General features: G+C 34.4%; 3 protein-coding genes across 3 annotated transcripts; all 3 read left to right on the top strand.

Annotated features, from left to right (window-relative positions):
* Positions 1–13,794: 13,794 nt before the first annotated feature.
* Positions 13,795–15,079, top strand: LOC131876537 (photosystem II D2 protein-like). The gene has a single exon (XM_059221960.1). The coding sequence runs from the start codon at positions 14,504–14,506 to the stop codon at positions 15,077–15,079; it is 576 nt and encodes a 191-aa protein (XP_059077943.1). The 5' UTR covers positions 13,795–14,503.
* A 990-nt stretch (positions 15,080–16,069) lies between these two features.
* On the top strand, positions 16,070–16,723 carry LOC131876536 (ATP-dependent Clp protease proteolytic subunit-like). The gene has a single exon (XM_059221959.1). It carries the CDS (start codon positions 16,070–16,072, stop codon positions 16,721–16,723), a length of 654 nt encoding a protein of 217 aa, XP_059077942.1.
* Positions 16,724–17,604: 881 nt separating this feature from the next.
* On the top strand, positions 17,605–19,626 carry LOC131876535 (DNA-directed RNA polymerase subunit beta''-like; the record flags this gene model as incomplete). The annotated part of the gene is made up of 1 exon (XM_059221958.1): positions 17,605–19,626. A coding segment is annotated over one exon (2,022 nt), but the record flags the coding sequence as incomplete, so codon positions are not given.
* Positions 19,627–21,307: the final 1,681 nt, after the last annotated feature.

The raw sequence follows: 21,307 nt of genomic DNA, 5'->3' as shown, positions 1-21,307 counted from the left end.
GACTGGAGACATCATGTGGAAATAGGAAGATCGTCCAGAGAATAGGATTGGTTGAAGTCGAGCAAAGATGATCGAGTATGCGTAGGAGTTGGACAAGGGATTTAGTCAAATAAGGAATATTAGTACCACTATGGCCTTTGGTTTTTTTGACAATTGTATCACGAAGTTAATTATGTACAATTTGGAAGGGATGAATCCTTTTTCGGGGGTGCAAAAAAGTCGTTCCAAATTCAAATTTTTGGGTAAGTTCCTGAGAGAAATACAGAATGAACTCAATAATGCTCAATATGATCAGAATGAATTCAGAATACTATTATAACACTTCAAAAATATGATCAATTACCTTTAGGTCACTAGCAGTCACCAATGCAGTCAACAACAACGGTTGTTCCTGGACTGAAACTTCACTAGTGATCCGAATCAAGAGCTCAGAACTGACCAAATTGTGTAGAGATAAATCTGATCTTTGACTATATTTATACCAATCCTTATTTGGCGATTTCGGTGGGGATTTTATATGGTATACAAATATTTGGCAAATCACACTTAGCTATAATACATCTTATGTAATTTTTTAGGCGATTATGGGTCGTCCAAATAATTGGCAATTATAATAGAGTTGGCGAAAATTGGGGTGAATTGAGACACTTCTGCAAAATTCCAGGTGAATTGGATCCTCCTGGCCAATAAATCTTTATATGACTATTAGCAAATTATGGCCATCTATTAAGACAACCTCAGAAAGTGTAGGTGAAAATGTTGAATTTAGCGTGTGGAAAATGTAGATTCTATTAGCGAAATCTTGATAGAGATACAATTAATTACATAAAACAATGGGTGATTGGGTCGTGCATTTGATGGATATTTATAAAGTTTGGGCGACATGGCCACCCCCGATTGATACAATATATTTGCCATTTTCCAGGTCACTGACGTGAAATATTTGTCATTTGGTGAATATTCGCCTCCTCTACCTACGTCTTAGACTCTTGAAGGGCCAACTGAGTGCTCTTCAAAAATTTCATGGTCACCTCGAGCTCATGAGTGATCCTATCAACCTCCTTTTCCTTTCCCTTCAAGGAATCATAACAGATACCATCTCACTTGATAAGATAATCTATGTCCACAATTAGTTGTAGGTAATTTACTTTCATTATTCCAATTGCTTCTCGAAGAGCATGAAACTCTGCAAGGGAAAGACCACTATCACAATGCTCATCTATTACGAGAGTACTCCAACCATAAGTTGCCAACATCTAACGAGCTACATCAAAATGTTTTAATGTTGTAGCAATCATATTGTCATTACCTTAAGTTACCCTACCAAATGATGAGGATTGTGTAGCTTATGACTCCCATACAAGCTTTCTGATTCAACATCTACACTATAATATGAGGCTGAATCGACATCACTCTCCTCATTATAAGAAACATCATGAGTGCTATCAACTTCACTCACAATATTATAAATTGTGCTACTTCTATGTACCTCAAAGGATGGCTCAAAAGACATTGTAGAAGTTTTTGTTATGGCAATATCTTCGCATACTTCTTCTTCCATAGTTACTGCATGTCCATCTGAAGAACAATCCTGGGACTCATTGCCAATAAGTGAATTTTTTTTTTCATTTTCTATGGTCTGATTTGAAAGATCAAACTTGTGGTGGCATGAATCCTCCTCACACAATGCATAAAAAATACCCAAACCTTGAGTATTTATCTTTGACAACTCCATAGAACCATCATCCTCACGTGAAATAGTTGTTGTCTCATGTTGATGCAAAGGAACTTCACTTCTTTCTTCAAAATCATAACTATTATCAATGTTGGTAACAACTTTTGGAATGTTGTATCATTTTGGGGCTCCACCATACTATTATCATGTTGCAGAATTTTCTTATCAACAACTGCTTCATCTTTAACCCCATGTTCACCTAAAGAATCGTCACCATTTCTATTCAAATCACTAACATGACCTATGCTAGCCTCTAAAATAGAAGCCTCTTGAGAAACCTCTTGCAGGGATGATGTAGACAAATCATTACCCAAGGTTGTCCTAATGTCTCCTTGAGTCAAATCCGCATGTCTATCAAACCCATCATATAAATTTTTGCATCCCTCATCAGAACTTGAAGACACTAGAATATTCTTACGAAGAGTTGTATCAACCATATATGAAGATTCTCTATCCATTCTATGTATAAATAATGCATAAGCTATAGTGTGATATTCCTTCCTTACATGCTCATTCTTGTGGCAAAGTTTCAGGTGCATGTTCATGTAGTCCTTGAAAGGTAAAACCTTTTTAACATGTTGAGGAAGAATGTTATACTCAAATATTCTAAAAACTATTGCTTCTTTGTGTTGTGGTGTTGGACCTTTGCTAGTAGAAAGTGAAGATGATCCTTTAAACAGTCCAAACTTTGAAAGTGAATCCTATAAATGTTGCAATTCACACCTGAGCTTGTATTGTGTTTGTTCAATTTCTTTCCATGCCTATTTACTGCTAAACAATTTTTCCATGATCACCTTTTTCGTTGTCCAACTGAAAACCAAATCCAAGATGACTTGTGCACAAGTTATTTTCACACCAATTGAATGCAATCATTACCCAACAGGCTGACATGATTATGGCTCTGATACCACTGTAGTACCCCTTATCTAATCTGACCTCAAGTTTTGATTAATTAAAAATAGGTTTTTGAAAGGAACCCAGAACCTTGTTACAAAGCAGGAGAAAGATAAAGCATAAAAGAGGAATAAGACAACAGTGCTTGATCACCCACACATAGAACAATTCCCAATCAAAACAAAAAGGGAACACAAGACAAAGGAAGCAACACTAGACAACCAAAGGAAAGCACAAAGACAACACAAGGACAACTAAATGTTTCTCATAAGTTCTTCAACATGAACCACCATCTGCTTCATATTGATCACATAATTTTTCATTTCTTCCAGCTCTTTTTCCTTGATATCAACCTACACTAATCTGACCTCAAGTTGTTGATTAAACCCTTAAGGAATATTGTCGAACACATTGCATACAATGTTTGAACTTGCTTCTATGAGTTTTTGTTTGCATTGTTTTATTCTTGTATGTTGTAATTGATGTTTTTGAATGCGTCTAACCATGAAAGATTGATTAAAAATGTCATAGAAATGATATGCCAACTGATTTTGACTTTTTACATGCATATAAGTGACTAAAAATAATAACTATAGTTGCTTAATAGATCATCAAACACTAGGCATGCAAACTCGTATCTCCTTCATTAGATGCAAACCAAGTTTATTACTAATATACAACTATTCTAAATGATAAGTAGATATCACTATGAGTTCATGGTAATAATATTCTAAAAAGACACTCATACAACAATGGCATTTTATCAAACATATTGCATGAAACATAATAAGTTAGAAATAACTATTAAACCTTCATAGTCATTTCATCAAACATTTGCCTTGCTTCCTTTACACAACCCTAAAACACCCTCACTGACCGTCTAAAAAGTATAAGAGAAATTATAATTATACAATAAGGATGATTCACTAAGGAAACAAGGAACCTTTCTTCCAAATCATGCTAGCAATGCGAGAAGCAGAAACAACAATCAAAAGTGAGAATGCTTGCACTTGATACTATTCTTTATACAATATAACACTAAAATTTTCAACAATGAATATATTTCTATAAATTACAAATGAATGGACCAGACATAGGTGCCAAGAGAGAAGAGTTCCATATGCACTGTTCACGTTATTGTAGCGTCATTGTTCATGGGTACTGTAGCAACACATCAAACCCTTGTAAAAACTTTGAATTTTTCACCAATATGCACAAATTGGACCTTTGAATGAAGTCCACAATTAAGCAATGATTTAGCTTGTATTCCACAGCCTCAAGATTGCAAACCAATGAGAGTCTCCATTCCCAATGGTTGGTTGAAGGTAGAAAAACCCTTGTCTTCTTCCCACATATCATAGATGACAAATATTCAATTGCTCAAGAGAATGAATAATATTTTTATTTGAATGTCTTAATACATAATCTCCTTAAGAAGTCGGCCCCCTTCCTTGAGCATTTAATAATCCATTAAAAATTATATGAAATGTTTTCTCAATGATGTTATTATTTTAATATTTGGGCACCCACCAAGGTAATAATCAATTACACTTTAAATCACTTAAATTGAGGGTCATGGCCCCATTGATTATAAAAATGTATTTTATCTTTATAATATAACCTTATTTTAATGTATCATCATTAAAATAACTCTAACGATAATAACTCATTAAATGCTCATAAATTCGCCAACCCAACTGAATATGGAGATCAACACTACAACCAAGGCTTTTTCAGGTGCCTTACTATATATAGCAATACTGACTCCACTAAAATGGTGACTTACTATAAATAGTAAGTAAGAAGAACTGAGTCTAACAAAGGCCAAACTTGAACCCACGCCGAGCTTTGAAGGAGAAAACACACTGAACACTGCCAAGAAGGACCCTTTAATCATCTGTGTTTGCCTACGAGGGTCAAGAATAGGCTAAACCATCCAAAAACAACAACAAGCTAAAAAGAGGACATTACATGGTTCTATTCCAACAATTGATGTCATTTATCCCTATTATTTACATAATTCTTACGATGAAGGTGAATCACTAACTATGGTTTTTGTTCATCAATTGGAGAAGATTGACAATGAATTTGAAAATCTTCAACAATGGATGTGTCAACAATACCGAAAAGTGAGGCAATCCCATTGATTGAAGGATTAAAGAGAATGGTTCAAAGCGATAAAGTTGGCATTTATTTGTTGCGTATCCTTTCTCATATTGTTGACACTAATATCATGCCTATGACATTTGTGTTGAAATCCTTTCGTTATACTCAAGCTCCTAGTCAAGTTAATCATTATATTCCAATGGCTACATCTATGCCTAGTGTGCCTACTTTCACATCTACTATCTGGCTACTTCCACACAAAATTTTAATCCTATACATGTTAGTCAAGGAAACAATATTGCTAATCAAAACTCTTTTATACCTCCTTTTGTAACTCTTACGTCTGTAACCCAATCATCTCCCATACCTACATACCATAGTGTTCCACCTCCTTACTCTCAACCTCCACATTCATTCAACAATGTTACTCCTCTATCCCAATCCAACATGTCCAATTTATATCCATCTACTAAATCAACCATCAATAGCCTAGCCCAAACCATCTCATCCTTACAACAACAAATAGCTTCTATGAACCAATCCAAGTTTAATGTGCCCACAGTTGGTGTAGCGAGCCCATTATCTAATGATATTGTCTGTATTGTCCCTCCTAAACATATTGAAGTCCCTCAATTGGAGCTTTATGATGGAAAAGGTGACCCCTTTACTCATGTGAAAACATTTCAAACTTTCTGTAGTGATTTTTCTCATGATCAAAGACTTTTAGCTAAATTGTTTTACTAGAACATTTAGGGATAAAGCATTGCAATTGTATTGTTCTTTTCCTCCTTATTCTATTACATCATTTCAACAATTGGCTAATGCTTTCATTCAACAGTTTCATAATAATATCGGTCCTAAGATTACTTTGACTGATTTTATTCATTGTAAGCAAGGTGTTAAATAAAAATTGATTGATTTTATTGGTAGATATAAACATTTGTATTCTCAAATTGCTTATCCTATTCCTATCAAGATGTTCAAAGAATTTTTATTTTGAATTTGCAAAAGGACATTAGGGATAATCTTCCCTTTTCTGATTTTACTTCCTTTATGCAATTGTGCATAGTGCTTCATAATTATCAGCTTCAAGTGAGTCAAATTGAATCATTTCCTTCAATGGCTCCAATTGATAAGAATGAAAGTGCTCAACAATATTTTTCAAAGTTTAAATGAAACAAGGGATTCACCAAGTTCAATGACAACAACAATACTCAAGTAGCAACAATGACAATAGGTGTGCCTCCTTTGTCCAAGTATTTTAGAAAATAATTTACTCCTCTTTCTGAATATTTGCATAGTATCATGATAAAATTATTGAATAAAAATTTGTCAAAACTTCCTCCCATAAAACCCATTGACACTTCCAAACCTTTTCCACCCTGTCATGATCCTAAAGCTTTTTTCTAATATCATCGTCAGCCCAGTCATGAAATTGAAAAGTGTCATTCCTTAAGGAGTAGAATTCAAGACTTTATTGATAACAATACCATATCTATAGCTGGCGTGAATGATAAAGGAAACAAATCAATGGCTTCTAATAAAAATCTTCAAATATTTACTAATCCTTTGCCTTCCCATTCTACTAATGTGGTTGAGTCTGAGCATCTTGCATTTTCTCCGAATGCCCTTGGGCTTGAGTCTAACAATATCATGAATCTTGTTGATAAACCTATACCTCCTAAGGAAATATGTATTACCTTTAATCCTAGTGAGACTATTGAATCACTTGATGGCCCACTATATATCACTGCAAAGATCAAAGACAAAATCTAGTGCAGGAGCTCCTAAAGCATAATAAAGCTCCTGAAGCACAATAAGGCCTATAAGAGGCTCAAGTTTATATGTATTTAAAATTTTGATGTGATTATTTGTAGTAAGGTCTAACTAGACCAAATTTAGGTGATGAAAAGTCCTAGAGAGTCATTTGAAAGGACAATGCTTTTATATTTGGAAATATAGGCGAAAAGTGATATATTTTTGCCAAAATTGTGAAAAATCATTAGAAAATCCAAGAGTCGGCTTCTTGTTCGGTGATCAGTCATGGGAAGGATGCTTAGTCTTTAAAATAATGTTTTGTACCTCATTTGAGGGGTTGGAAGTTAAGAAAAAGAAGTGAATAATAAAATTATGTTTGTTCCCTATATTTCCTTTGTGATTTTTGCTCGTATTGTTGATCTTGTATGACATGTATGGTCTGATCATGTTGGTGTATTAATGGTAGATGGAAATAGTGTGAATCTCCATTTTAATAAGCTTTATAGAAATTAGTTTCATTAGTGTTTGGGTGGGCTTTACTTATTTTCTCAAGAGCAGATCAAAATCCTTATCTAGGGTAAACCGTGAGCTTCCATAATGTAAATAAGGAGAATTCCATGGGTGGAAGCCATGATACCTGGTGGAAAGGCACAGTTTTGGATGTTTTTTTTTTTTTTTTTCTTGTAGGGCATGATTCTCTTTGTTGTAGGTGTGAATACTCCATGATTTGTCCAGTATCTATGTATTGGACTGTGGAATTCATGAGAACGACATAAAGAGGAGATTGTGGTCGGTTGGTGGATGGTGAATGTGAGTTTGGTTGAGATGTCAAGTAATGAAATAAATGGGGAATGAGTTATATCATCTTCCAAGTTTTAGAGCCCAAGGGGAATATAGTCCAAGCATATTAGGACTTAACTTTCCTAAAAATAGTGAGGAAACACCCAAGACTGCCATGTGTTGTATGACATAGAAACGACAAGAATATATACATTGGGCATATGATCTAGTGTTAGGAATGGAACACTTCAATTAAAGAATAAAGCTTTATACTTTGGAAGACAAAGTGATGGATCCTTGAGAAGGTGATTGGAAACAAAGAACATAAGAGGATTGTCTCAATCCTAAATCAACATACTGAGATCTTTTATTGTTAAGGGTGTTTGGAGTGGATCCAAACATAAGGTGGGATGCCCAAGGAATTGTAGAAACTAATCCTAAAGGTTGGAGCCCTTAAAACCAATGCATGCAAAAGCCAATTAATGACAATCCCATAGGACCCGTGAGTTGCAACATTCTTGAGTTTTATGTTAAAAAAATATTTACCTACTCTCTTCCCACTTTATATCATCATTGGATGGAGTCACTAGGCCATAGACAAGCATGTGGAGATTTCTTTGAAGGGGGCATGAGGTCATAAAACCCCTAGCAAACATGAACTAATAAGATTTTCCTAACTGTATCTGTTTAGTTACTCAAACCAGGGATGTTCCTACAAGTGGGTCATATGAAGGAATATGTTTTGAAACCTTATAATGAGTTTCTCTTTGTTTGGTGAGTGGGGTATCCTAGAGCCTAATTAGGCCTATTAGCCCTTTAGGATAGTCATAGAAATGATATAAGGTCTAAAACAACTAGAGCTCCATTTGAAGTATATTTTATAATATCCTAATGGGTATCCAAAAAGTATTAAAGATTGTGGATTTCAAGTCCCTGTCAAACATTAAAGGCCAATTACTCCTTCAGGAGAGCTACTAGCTTAACTTGTCTTAGGAGTGTGGTTTTGATATTTTTGAGTTCTTAGAACCTAATGATTACCTCAAACCATGAGGATTTATTATTATGGCTCTACCTCTACATCCAAATCTCATGATGGGTGCTCATTGATCCAGCGTGTATAGTGAATGTGATAACTAAATAATATATTTATACCTTACAATTGCATCAAGTAACATATGATAAATCTGATGTAGTGGTTGAAGTATTGGATAGTTTCTCTTGTCCTACTATGGGTTCTATTACTCTTCCCATTGAGGTTGGTACTAAGTGCTTAGATGTCATTTTTGCAATTATTCCGACATCGGAATAATTTCTTGTGAAGTTAGGACATCCTTGTCTCTCTTACATGAAAGCGATTGCTTCTACTATTCATAAATTTCTTAAATTTCCTCATAATGAAAAAATCATAACAATTAATTATAGAATGTATCAGCCCACGGTGAGGCATGGAGATGCTAATCTTGATTACTTTTGGTCTAAACAATTTGAACCTCTTGAGCCTTGTAGTAATGCTCTTTTTCAATCTTATCAAAAGTGGAAAAATGATATGATCTTATCCTTGAGTAATCCTAGAGATCCTCGACCTATTCCTCCTCCTCATGATAGACCCAGTCTCCTTCCTACACCTTTTATTCCTCCTTTATATGTTGTGGTTTTTTTCTCCTACATCTTACAAAGGGAAGTGCCCAGCATCCCCTATTTTTCAACTAGTAGACCTTCTCATATTCCTCTTTTTTAAAAGAAAGAGAATAAGTCTATGTTTATTGATCCTAAACTTTCACAACCCTTGGCTAAAACTAAAAAAATAAATTGTGTGAGAGAATGCCAACAAAGACATCGTGCTAAGGCTCCTCAACCCATTTCCTCCCTGAACACACCAAAAGTTGATATGATCCCATTTGTCCAACCTTCGCCTAGTCCTAGGGAGGAAGTTTAACATAAATCACCAAGGTTAAATTTGCTTAAAAAAGATGATGGTTCATGTTCTATTCATATTAAAGATCCTATTTTTATTAATCTTGATGATGGATGAAAATGATGTTAATGCTAACAATGATAATGATTCCAATGATGAATATGAACTTGTTGATGTTGACAATGATTTATCTAAACAATTTTCACAAGCATTAATCCTAGCTCCTAGTAAAAGATAGAGTAACTCATCATTAGAGCATGGTCCTTGTTTGGAACTTGTGGTAGCTCCTTCTACCATGGTCGAAGTTGCTCCTCTTGCATCTTTTCCACCTTCACAAAACAATGTTCAGCCAGATTGGGAGGCAGATGATTAACTTCATTTGTGTCATAGATTCCTTTTCTCTCTCCTCTCTTGCTTGTTTGTGACATTCCTCTATTTATTTCTCAATTCTTCTATTTGTTGTCCCTAGTGTTGTCTACTAAAGGATGATGCAAAGCATTGAGATCTCTTTTGGTCTCTTCCATGTTGACTCAAAAGACACATGTGCCCTTCTTCCATTGTGATTCTAATTTATTTGGGGGATGAGGATAAATTCAATGTAAATACACTTCATGATATACATTATTTATTATAAGAGCATATTCACCCCAGAGTTAAGTAGAATCCTTGTATTTTTTGTGTTTTGTGATCATTATCCTTTGATTTGTTCTTTCCTGGGGGCATATCATTGTGATAACGTGCTTATCTTTTGGATACATGTATACTACCTTAAATCAATTCCTCTCATTGCGGCGTATGTCATTGCTTTAATGTAGGGGCATACACTTTGCTCAACATTCCTCTCTTTGCATGTTTCAATACTCAAGTTACTTTGCAAACTTAGCCTTTTGCTTTGTAATTTTGGTATTTTTCCTTTTTCATGACTCATAGTAAACAAGCCTTACTAGGCTAGTAGTCATATCTCTATCTCTCTCTTTTTTATGATGTCCCTTTTATCTTGATATTGAAGTAGTAAGATACTAAATTTCTATGGGGGCTTGGTGTATCTTGCCTCTTTTATGACTTGATGAAATATTTTCAATGCGAACCTTTCTACTTACCAAGAGTATGCTTAGTCTCATACTCTTGCTAAAGTGGGGACTAAATGTAGCATCCTAAATTGTACTCCCTTACAATTTTGTCCTCATTTGGGCCCTAACCTTGGTGTTCATGTCTCGGGGCCTCATTGGAGCCCCGATTCTACTCACACCATGCAAATTATCCATTGTTTCTAGAATGTGCACTTTCTTACCCCATTTCCTGTGTCCCTAATTCGTCAAGACCAAGGTGTTAACGCTTTGATCCCCCCAATAAGGGCCCATTTTGGGGCCCCTCAATGTTAACATCATTTGAGCAGGAATCATGATCCCGTGTCAGCTCATGTTGGAAAATTAAATTATTTTTCGACAAACATGTATAAAAGGAGGTCTACCCCTATTATTTTGATAACCGACAAGCATATTCGATCAATCAATTCAAGCAATCAAGCATTCAAATTCAAGTGAGCAAGTAATTAGTCTTCTTTCAAGCATTAGAGTAGAAGTAACATCAAGATTCAAGCATTGGAGTTGGCATTCATGTTCTATATTTATAAAAACTTCATGAAACCCTAATTCCTTATGGAGGCAAACAAAACTCCATTAAAAGGTACAATATTAGTGTTTCAGACATTATTAAACATTTTCCCCAAAAAGAGATCATTTCTTTTACTACAATTCAATTGCATTTAATTTCTATTTCATGGTTAATTCCAAAACTAGGGTTTGACCTAAGGCAAACCCCTATTCCCAACCTATTTCCCTTCTCTAGTCTGCACTACAACAATTAAATAGTTGTGATATTCAAAATTGACTTTATTTATAGAGATGTGCAGGTTCTCCTTTGGACAACGAAAAGTGTGGAGGACCAGAGCGATAGACATTTTGGTCCTGACATTTCAAGAGCTCCTTTAGGAATAGATCTGGACACTCTTACACTACTTAGATCCAAGTTCGTGACTCAATCTGACAAATATAGCTTACTGTTCATGTGTTTTCACTTCAATTCTAGCACATTTACTTTAATTTCAGCATTCAATTTAAAATAGGATAAACAACCATACTCCCCAAGGTGAATCTAATAAGAATTCTCAGCCTTATCCTTTCTAGTTTGAGGCTAGATCTATTAGGCTCACCCCTCTTTTAATGTAATGGCCCCTAAGTCTAAATATTAGTAGTTTTCATACATCCAATTGTGGAACCCTATTGTTTTCACCGTAATTGAACATTATAAACTAATTGAACTTAATTCAAACATAATGAAATTAATTGAACATAATGAACTTAATTCAAACATAATGAACTTAATTAAACTTAATTGAACATAATGAACCAAAAATAGGAGATATAATGGTCATCGTGACCAAAAGACTATCAACTCATGCATAAAGAGTTAAAAAGATATGTATTAAATAACATATTATCATGACCAAAAGCCTATTAAACCTATCAATTACATATTACATAAAGAGTTAAAGCTTATTATGACCAAAAGCCTAGATATTGAGCCTATCTATAATCATTGGGATCATCTTGTAAGGGACTTGCAAAAAAAATTATATGTTTTTATAATAAACTATCACAACTCTATATCATGTGTAAGAAAACTACATTTATTAAAATAAAGTTAGACAATTGAACCTTACCATCTTAGAGAAATAATTATTTATTGTATATCTATGAATGCACAAATAGTAGTAGTCATTGATGTCATCTACATGTGGGAGACCTAAAAAAAATGATTTGATTAGCTTAAATTATAATTATGATCTATCCCACAAATGCAACATAAAGTATGCACAAACAATAGTAGTTGTTGATGCCTTCTAGTGGTGGGAGACCTGAGACAAAAAATGATTTGATTAGCTTTTATGATTAGGATCTATGACTTAAAATGAAACATATATACATCATGACTTAAAGAGAGATGTAATGAGGGTACAAAATTATAACATGCTTGTATTTATTCATTTTGTTGTACCATTTGCATCCTCTCTCTTTTTCAATGCATCTATGATTGTCTCGTGTTCTCCCATAGAGAGTGTCAATAACTATTTATTAGTAGGTTCACTGTGACATTTATCCAATTTTATATTAGTTGCCACTACCAAATGTGATTAGCGTATAATCTTCTTCTCAATGCATCAATGCAACATTAATCATTTGCATCAATGCAAAATTAACCATTAACATGCATCAATGCAAAATTAACCATTTGCAAGATCACATAAGCCAACATGTACATAATCATAAAACTATATTACGCAAGCAGATTAAATCTTTCTAAATATCAACATATCTTCAAATATACTCTTGCAAACGCATGCATTCCCCAAGGTATCTTAACGTCGCTACTTGACATCATAAAACATAACACCTTTTCACCTAGAACATCATCACCTCTTATCATTCAACTATTTATTTACATTCTATGAAACTAGGATAACATTAATTCATATGCATAACTCATCACATCACATTTCCTTAAGTGCAACCATTACATTACTCGTCAAGAATATTCTCCATCTCCATATGTAAGATTAAAATAGAAAATGCTTATCACCTTCCAACTATGATGCCATGCTACTAACAATTTCAAGAATCATATTTAATACCATTAACATAGCCCAAACATTCCACTAACATAGTATCTCAATCCCAACATAATGAAAATTTCTTTAACATGAAACAAAGATTAATGCATCATTTTATTACAAGACCATTGTTTCCTTTTCATCAAGACCTAATATATAAGGGTACATAGAACAAGCACATAGTCTCTATTGCTACATCACATCCTAAATGCTTAATATTATGAATTACATACACACATAATATTACTTCATTTATCAAAATGCATCTTAGATTTACTTAACCATTTCACTTAGGATTCAAGCAACTACCACTATCCTTTCCAATATTCATTTCATAGGACAACGTACCAAGATACCAACTCTAAATGCAAATTCAACACAAATGTATACAAGCTACTCCATTTCATTTCAATATAGAATTCATACATCTATATCACATAATAAACTCTAATAGAAACATCTCACCATTCATTTATCCAGATAATATCAATGATCCCCTAGTTACTCAAGTAAAGATCGATACTAATTCTATTCTTTCGAGCATTCACTCTACAACATAATATGATACTAAACCATCTCATAAATGCACTACAACTCAAATACCTGTAAACCATTTTATTTTATATAGATTTCCTATCTTACATTACATAATGAACAACTAATACATCAAGGAATAATACATAAATTCAATAAAAATGAGAAGTAAGTCAATAAAAATAAGAAGTAAGTGAACCTAACCCATTAACTAATTAATATATAAGTTATTCTGATATTGAAAATTAAGGTAGATTTTGAAAGTGAACCTTTCTCAATCACTTGAAATTATTCAAAATTTTCATATTTGGTTGTTAATTGGATATTCTGTCAAATGATTTTTTTATTTCTGAAAAAATGGATATGTAAGTCTAAATTCTAGATGGAATTATTTTCCTTTTCTCTTTAATAGCATAATTCGATTATGATGTACCAAACATTCTTATATTAATGTACTAGACATTTTACTTTGGTCATTCTACCGGTGGAAAATAGATTGGAATTGAGATATAAAAAAAGATAAGAAAAGGTAAATGGTAAACAAAGGAACTGTTCATTTTTCATTATACTCAAATAGTATCCCTTTTTTTACTTATGAATTGAATAAAGGGAAAGGAACGAATAGAGTTCTTTCCTCTAGCTCTATGAGCTAGAAATAATATCTATTCCTATTTATTCGTAGAAATAATGTAGTAGTAAAAAACATAGAGATTCATAAAGTATTTAGAAATGTTACTATGAGTAAGATTCAAGACGTAATAATATTCAATAGAATAGATATTGTGAATAATCTCTAGTGAAGAGCAAGGAGGAAGAAAAGCTAACTTGCTTTTCCGGCATTCTGTTGATATTTATTACATTCAGAAGATAATTTTTGGAAAATAAAAAAAGGGAATAGAAACAACTTCGGATTATCATGCATTTACTTATATTGTATTAGTTCGGTTTAACTGAATAAAATCTGTGCCAATAAGGAATCTTCGAAACCCGATTTATTGAAAGGGATGATGGATGAAAAATTGTTCATAAATATACAAAACAGCGTATACCCTTTGATTCTATCAGATAGGGTGCTCGGAAAAGGTTGGAATAGTTAAATAGGAGGATTACTATGACTATAGCCCTTGGAAAGTCTTCCAAAGAGGAACAAACTTTATTTGATATTATGGATGACTGGCTACGCAGAGACCGTTTTGTTTTTGTGGGTTGGTCCGGTCTATTGCTTTTTCCTTGTGCTTATTTTGCGCTAGGCGGATGGTTCACGGGTACAACTTTTGTGACTTCGTGGTATACTCATGGATTGGCCAGTTCCTATTTGGAAGGTTGTAATTTTTTAACTGCTGCAGTTTCTACGCCTGCTAATAGTTTAGCACATTCTTTGCTGCTATTATGGGGTCCTGAAGCACAAGGAGATTTTACTCGTTGGTGTCAATTAGGTGGTCTATGGGCTTTCGTTGCTCTTCATGGTGCTTTTGGTCTAATAGGCTTCATGCTACGCCAATTTGAACTTGCTCGATCTGTACAATTACGACCTTATAATGCAATTGCGTTCTCTGCTCCGATTGCTGTTTTTGTTTCCGTATTCTTGATCTATCCATTAGGCCAGTCTGGTTGGTTTTTTGCGCCTAGTTTCGGCGTAGCAGCTATTTTGGAATGTTTGATTGCATGGTTCCACGAGCTCTTTTAAAAAATGTTCTAAGCGAGACAATTGAAATATACATGTATGGTGATTGAAAGGTCAGAATAATTCATTCTATTTTAAGATTCCCAAAAACAATTCTTGATCCCTTAAGAATTGTTTTTTTGGGGATCAAAATAACACAGAAAGTTTTTCAATTATGTAGAGGTTTTTACCTTTTTATAGTATAAATTTATATTATAAATAATGTATTTATAATACATTATATTTTTCTATTATTCCAAACGTAAATATATAATAGAAAAAAACTTATGTCGATTATTACATCTTATATCTTTTATTCTAAATGTACTACAAAAAATGTAAATGTATTTATAGTACATCTGTAATTCATTTACAGAATAAGAATTTTCTCCATTTACAGAATAAGAATTTTGTCGATTTTCAAATTAACATTGGAAAACTAAAAGAAAAGAAATAGTAAGAATGTTTTCTAGCAAAAAACCATTTTCGATTTCCATTGGTGCAAATCCAATAACCTTGTTATTTGTTTTCATATTGTATCAAATAGGAATAGTGTGGTAAAGGTAATTTAACTTATTACGTTGTAAAGTGAGATAAAAAAAATAGTGTAGAAAAGGTTTTTAGTGGGTTTCCTCCGAGCTTTACTTTATGAAGGTCCCATATCCGCATTTTTTTGTAACAAAAAATCGTTTTAATCGATTTTTATGAAAAGAATGACAAAAACAAAAATTCTCTGTTTTTTTGTTTTTGGCTTCTTTAAATGAGAAAGAGTAAAAAAAAGAGTAGTTGAGCATGGACATAGCAAATGTGCCGAAAGTGCCCTATCAAGGGCCCGAAGAGGAGGAAGCAAACTGGGTCGAATTATATCACCGATTATTTTTTGGTAGATATATTATCCTAGCTAGACCACTCGAAAAACAACCGGCTGATCAAATCATGAAAAGTATGATTTATTTAAATCAAGAAGATCAAACAAAGGATTTTATGTTTTTTCTTCATTGTCGAGGTGGGGGAATGGTACAGGGAGTCGCTGTTTACGATACTATGCAATACGTAACAGGGGATGTATTTACAATAGGCGTCGGGTTAAATGCTTCAATGGGAGCTTTCCTTCTACACGGGGGGACGTTTACTAAACGGGTAATGACCCAAAACGCATCAATTATGATCCACCAACCCCATATGTCTCCTTATGATCGTCGCGCCACTTCAATAGAATCAAGCTTTGATTCAGAGTATCTGGGCTTTTTGCGTTCGTATGTTGCGCGAACTTATTTAAGAACAACAAGGCAAGATTTCGAACTAATTTGTTATCTATTAGAACGAGATATTTATATGACACCAGAGCAAGCAGTAGAGTTTGGTCTTATCGATGAAATCGGCGTAGAAGGACTCGGTTTTTCAGATACATTAGATACATTGTTTGTTCATGACGATGCTGATGCCCATGATAGTAGTTTTGCTCATTTTATTCGTGATTTTGCTCGTGATCGTGAGGATCGCAGCATCGACCGTCGGTCTGCGGAATGGATTTCCCCATGGAATCCCACAACATTGGATTCTAACAGGCCAAACAATATACCCGTCCTGGACCATCGCAAGGCAAGGAATATAGTTTTGCGAGGGGAAAATTATAGTGCAAAAACATTACAAACTACAGTTCTGTAGGAGAAACTATAGGTCTGCGAAAAATTTGGATTTGTTTTTTGCTGGGTTCCCGATTCTCCCCCAGTAATATTCTATTACCGGCAATAATACCGACTCTTCTTCCTTCCTAAAAAAGACTCGCAGTAATCAAAAGGTTCTTTTTTTTTTTTTTTGCAGCAAAGGTATGTCCGTCGAGCAAATAGGACCTCTTTCACAAAACAAACGTTTGAATAAAACGTTTTATAAAAACTAAAAAAATATATATATATAATAGATTTATAAATCTACGATATAAATCGGCAATTTAAAAATATAATATAGAGTTCTAACTTTATAGAACTATTATATATAGTTAATGCTCTTTCGCAACATTAACTAAATGTCTTCTAAATGAATTTAGACTGCATTCCAGAAATGCAGCATTAATTGATAAAAAAAAACATTTAAATAAATGGAAAATGAAAAAATCAATTTTAAATGAAAAAAGAAAAATAAGACCTTACCATTCTTTGTATTCAAAGAACGGTAAGGTCTTATTTTTCTTTTTTAGTTTTCTGTACTGGACGATTTAGAATTCGTTCTATATGCTCTTTCTTTTAGGGCGATCTCAAATTCTTTTTGATACTTTCTTATAAGGAAGACCCTAATCCCGTATAAGAACCGTAAAAAAAAATACCTATTAAACCAATAATGAGAATACCCACAAAAAGGCCTATCAACCAAAGAGGGATCCTTCCGGTGGTATCGGTCATTTCTATAAACTCTTTTAATATTTACTTTAAGTTTTCATGTGAGATTATATCTCAATAAATGAAATTGGGCAAGAAAAAATATTCCCACTGCTCCTAATTGAAAAAGTAATTAGAGAATAGAACAGCAAGTACAAAAATAAGTAACAACCAATATATATACGAACCCCTTTTACTTGCAAAAGTATATATTGGATTTGTCAATTATGTTATGGTCGGAATACTACTCATAGCAACTTAATCGAATTAGGAGAAGCAGTCGGCATTATTGCAGGCCAATCAATTGGAGAACCGGGAACTCAACTAACACTAAGGACTTTTCATACTAGTGGAGTATTCACGGGTGATATTGCAGAACATGTACGAGCCCCGTTCACCGGAAAAATTGAATTCAATGAAAATTTGGTTTATCCCACCCATACCCGTCATGGGCATCCTGCTTATATATGTCATAATAGTTTAGACGTGACTATCAATAATAAATATGAAGTACAAAACTTAACGATTCCGCCAGAAAGTTTGCTATTCATTCAGAATAATCAACTCGTCGAATCGGAACAAGTAATTGCCAAGGTTCGTGCTAAAAGATCCCCCTTTAAAGAAAAAGTAAAGAAACATATATATTCTGACTTGACAGGAGAAATGCACCGGAGTATCCCTATGTCTAATTTTATATTAGAGACAACTCATTTATGGGTATTATCGGGTAGTATATATGAATCCGTTGTAGTACCTTTTTCTTCAGATCAAGATCAAGTGGATATTCAAGAACTTCTTCTTGACAAACATAAATCACTTTCAAATTATTCGATGGATCAAGTGAAACACGAATCAGTTGACTCAAACTGTTTTGAAAAAGGAAAAAAAATCTTGAATTATTTCGAAACTGATCGAACCATACCTAACGAACATAAAGACTCTATCTATTCCGCCATTCTTTTTGAAAATACCCATATGAGTGTAAAAAAGGAAAAAAATAAACTCATCGTACCATTATGGTGTGATAAACAATGGGGAAAGCGAAGAATTCCTTGTCCTGATTTCATTTTTAGAATACCCAGAGGACAAGGTATTTTACTAAATAAAAAGCACATTTTTGCTTTTTTGAATGACCCCCGTTCAAAAATGATAAAATATGGGAATATTCTCGGAGGTTATTCAATTGAAAAAAAAAGGAATTCTCTTGAAAATCAATTAGACGGAGGGCCCAGATTAAAAATAAAAAAGACTTATGCTTCTCTTATTTCAGTAGGAACAAATGAGATCATTATCAATATGATTCAAATTAGCTTGCTGAAATACCCTTTTTTCAATATCGCAAAAAGGGAAAATATAGCAAGTTCTCCATTTTTGTTTCATAACAAATTAGGTCACACTAATTTGAATGATCAAAGTAAATTACTGAGTAAGGGAACTATTCGTTCATTACCTAATGAGAATAAAAAAGATGAATCTTTTACTATTCTTTCTCCTTCTGATTTTTTGCAAATCGTTTTGTTTCATGATTTAAAATGCTTGAATACAGTAAAAAAGTTGGATGCAAATAAAAAAAGAATTGAATTGTTAGGTCTCCTGGGTCATTTACATAGTATTGCTAATCGTTTCCCATACTCTCATTTCATGACTTATAAAAAAGTGTTACTAACTGAACGTTCAATTTCTAACAATGACTCGAATAATTTCCAATTAGCTAAATGCTATTTTATGGACGAAAAGAGGGAAATTTATCAATTTGATTCATGCAGGAATATTATTTTCAATTTCTTCAATTTGAATTTGTACTTTTGCCTATCCAATTTTTTGGAAAAAACATTTCTAGTAGTCAGCCTTGGACAATTTTGTTCCGAAAGTATATGGATATCCGAAGATAAACAACTCCAAGGATCTGGTCAAATTGTAGTTGTTCATGAGGAATCTTTCGTCATTAGATTAGCTAAACCCTATTTGGGTACTCGAGGAGCAACTCTTAATAGTTATTATGGGAAAATTCTTTACCAAGGAGATACATTAATAACTCTGTTATACGAAAGATTAAAATCCGATGATATAATTCAAGGTCTTCCTAAAGTTGAACAATTGTCAGAAGCCCGCTCAAATACTTCAATATCAAAAAATCGAAAAAAAAGATTTCAAAAATTGAACAGATACCTAGCAATATTTTTTGGAAACTTTTAGGTGCTTTTTTTACACATTTAGGCTTATAAATAAGAACTTCAGCCTGTGCTCGAGAGATAGCCTTCCATACACTGATAAGATATGTATGGATTCTCGAGAAAAAAGTAGCCAAATTGGCTACCCAGGACCGCCCAGATCCCACGAATGAATAGAAAATTTGATCTACATTCGATCTCACCTTAATCACCCCATCTATCCTTCTGATAAGAAAGTCAGTTTCAAACCCTAGTTCGAACAAAAGGAGTACGCCATGCTAATGTGCCTTGGATGATCCACATCTCTGGGTCAGGCGTTGATGAGCACATTGAACTATCCATGTGGCTGATAGCCTTCACAGCCCAGGCACAACGACGCAATTATCAGGGGCGCGCTCTACCACTGAGCTAATAGCCCAGTAGGCCTCCCCAGTAGTAGGGGATGCCTGCCAAAAGCAAAAGAAATCCTCTTGCTCGCTTGCCTTTTTTGAGACCTTATTTGTGTGTGTGTTTTTTTTTTTTCTTCCTTCTTTATTAATGAATGAAAACTTGTTTATTATGTGAAGTTTTCATTCATTAATAAAAACTAAAAAAAAAGAATAATCAATATACTTTATTTTTCCCCCTTGCTTAGCAAATACTGAAACTTAACTTAACAATGTTTTTATAAGTATGATTAAGTATGATTTTTACCTCTTAAAAAAAGAGAAATAGAGAAATTATTTCAATAATTTCTCTATTTCAAATTCAATATTAAACTAAAACAAACACAGAAAATAGGAGCCTATCAACTTGTCTCGACCTGGGAAAATGAGCTTACTTATGAACTTCATTCTTACTTACGTGACTATCAAGTAGCGAACTTCACTGCCGATAAACAACAAAAGACTCCATCTCTTGCAGATGGATCCTCGTGTCACTCGCTCTCTTTCGCAAGCGTAACAGTGTATGAGCTCAACAAGCATTAGCTCTCCCTGAAAAGGAGGTAATCCAGCCGCACCTTCCAGTACGGCTACCTTGTTACGACTTCACTCCAGTCACTAGCCGTGCCTTGGGCATCTCCCTCCTTGCGGTTAAGATAATGACTTCGAGCATGGCACACTTCCCTAGTGTGACGGGCGGTGTGTACAAGGCCCGAGAACGAATTCACCGCCGTATGGCTGACCAACGATTACTAGCGATTCCTACTTCATACAGGCGATTTGCAGCCTGCAATCCGAATTGAGGCCAGGTTTTTGAGGTTAGCTTGCCCTCGCGGGGGCGCAACTCTTTGTCCCGGCCATTGTAGCATGTGTGTCGCCCAGGGTGTAAGGGGCATGATGACTTGACATCATCCTCACCTTCCTCCGGCTTAACACCGATAGTCTGTTCAGGGTTCCAAACTCTTATGGCAACTAAACACGAGGGTTGCGCTCGTTGCGGGACTTAACCCAACACCTTGCGGCACGAACTGACGACAGCCATGCACCACCTGTGTCTGCGTTCCCGAAGGCACTCCTTTTTTTCAAAAGGATTCGCTGCATGTCAATCCCTGGTAAGGTTCTTCGCTTTGCATCGAATTAAACCACATGCTCCACCGCTTGTGCGGGCCCCCGTCAATTCCTTTGAGTTTCATTCTTGCGAACGTACTTCCCAGGCGGGATACTTAACGCGTTAGCTGCAGCACTATACGGGTCGATACGCACAGCACTTAGTATCCATCGTTT

The sequence above is a fragment of the Cryptomeria japonica genome, chromosome 6, assembly GCF_030272615.1.
Source record: "Cryptomeria japonica chromosome 6, Sugi_1.0, whole genome shotgun sequence".
NCBI lineage: Eukaryota > Viridiplantae > Streptophyta > Pinopsida > Cupressales > Cupressaceae > Cryptomeria > Cryptomeria japonica.
Note: the sequence above shows the minus strand (reverse complement) of the source record. Positions and strands in the feature narration are given on the sequence as shown.

Coding starts and splice junctions, on each gene's coding strand:
- LOC131876537 (XM_059221960.1), top strand. CDS start 14,504: ATGACTATAGCCCTTGGAAAGTCTTCCAAAGAGGAACAAACTTTATTT.
- LOC131876536 (XM_059221959.1), top strand. CDS start 16,070: ATGGTACAGGGAGTCGCTGTTTACGATACTATGCAATACGTAACAGGG.